This window comes from Penaeus monodon, chromosome 27 (assembly GCF_015228065.2).
Source record: "Penaeus monodon isolate SGIC_2016 chromosome 27, NSTDA_Pmon_1, whole genome shotgun sequence".
In the NCBI taxonomy this organism is placed as follows: Eukaryota; Metazoa; Arthropoda; class Malacostraca; order Decapoda; family Penaeidae; genus Penaeus; species Penaeus monodon.
In genome coordinates this window covers 29,634,921-29,635,983 of record NC_051412.1, presented here as the reverse complement: position 1 = coordinate 29,635,983, position 1,063 = coordinate 29,634,921, and the positions used below count along the sequence as shown (strand labels likewise).

Here is a 1,063-nt window from a genome sequence, read left to right as displayed (position 1 = left end):
CTGGAAGAAAAATTATGAAAGATTAAAAGAAAGGATTTTATTATTTGTTATCCAATGCATGAGAAACTGAAGATGATATGTAACATGAAAATTTCTACTTGACATAATGGCAAAGTGAGGTACTGAAATATGCAAACACAAACAGAATGTATAGGTATAGCAACAAACTAAATTTTATGGTTTCTTTTCAGGTATGCTCAAAATTCGTCTTTTTTGCGTTATGCTGCTTTGCCTCGTGAAAATGTTTGCACAGAAAACTTGACTCCTTGGAAAAAATTACTGCCATGTGATACAAGGGTAAACATTTTTAAACATTTTAAACTTGCACTCAAAGAAATTCATGTTATTAATGAACAATAAATGTTAATGGTAATATCTTGAATTATTTATTGTTTAATTTTTTTGTCTGTAAGTCAGTACAAAAATGTTAACTTGACAGATTGCTGTGGATTATATGGATTTTTTCAGCAGCTCCATATTAATATTTGTATTTCCTTTCCTTTCAGAGAGGTTTGGCAATGTTGCTGCACCCCGCTCCTCTTTACACTGCCCACTATCATGCTCTGTCTATTCACCTCAGGCCAACCTGTCAGGTATGCATAAGGGAAGATCATACAAGGCCATAGTTTTTTACCTTTCTTAAAATTGTATTGTCAGGTGCATGTAGTATCAGGAACATATTACAGTGAAGTAAAAAATAACAGTATATACTGTACCTCTCAGATAACTGTTTGGTTTAAAAGTATAAAAGTTCTTACCACACTGTTGTAATTACTTATATTGTATACTCATAAAATTGTGATGTCAAATATACAAATCCTGTGGACACTCATAAAGATCACTAAATTAGACCTAAAAGAAAAGTAATATTTGGACCTATAGATAGATAATGGCCAATTTCTTACCTTTCTATCCTATCACTGTATTTTGTATACACTGCTAACAACCTTCGGTGTTGATACAGCAGAATTTTTTTCAATTAATAAATTAAATATGTCCATATCAGCTTACAAACACTTTTTGGGTTAATAAGTAGAGTGACTGACTTCTTGGTGATTAGGCA

General features: G+C 31.7%; 1 protein-coding gene across 1 annotated transcript in view; it reads left to right on the top strand.

Annotated features, from left to right (window-relative positions):
• Nucleotides 1-1,063, top strand: part of LOC119590759 (GPI transamidase component PIG-T-like) — a gene marked incomplete in the record, with an annotated part of 22,148 nt that overhangs the window by 7,866 nt on the left and 13,219 nt on the right. Inside the window, 2 exon segments of the mRNA XM_037939470.1 lie at nucleotides 192-297; nucleotides 507-593. Of these exon segments, the coding sequence (XP_037795398.1) occupies nucleotides 192-297; nucleotides 507-593 (193 nt within the window).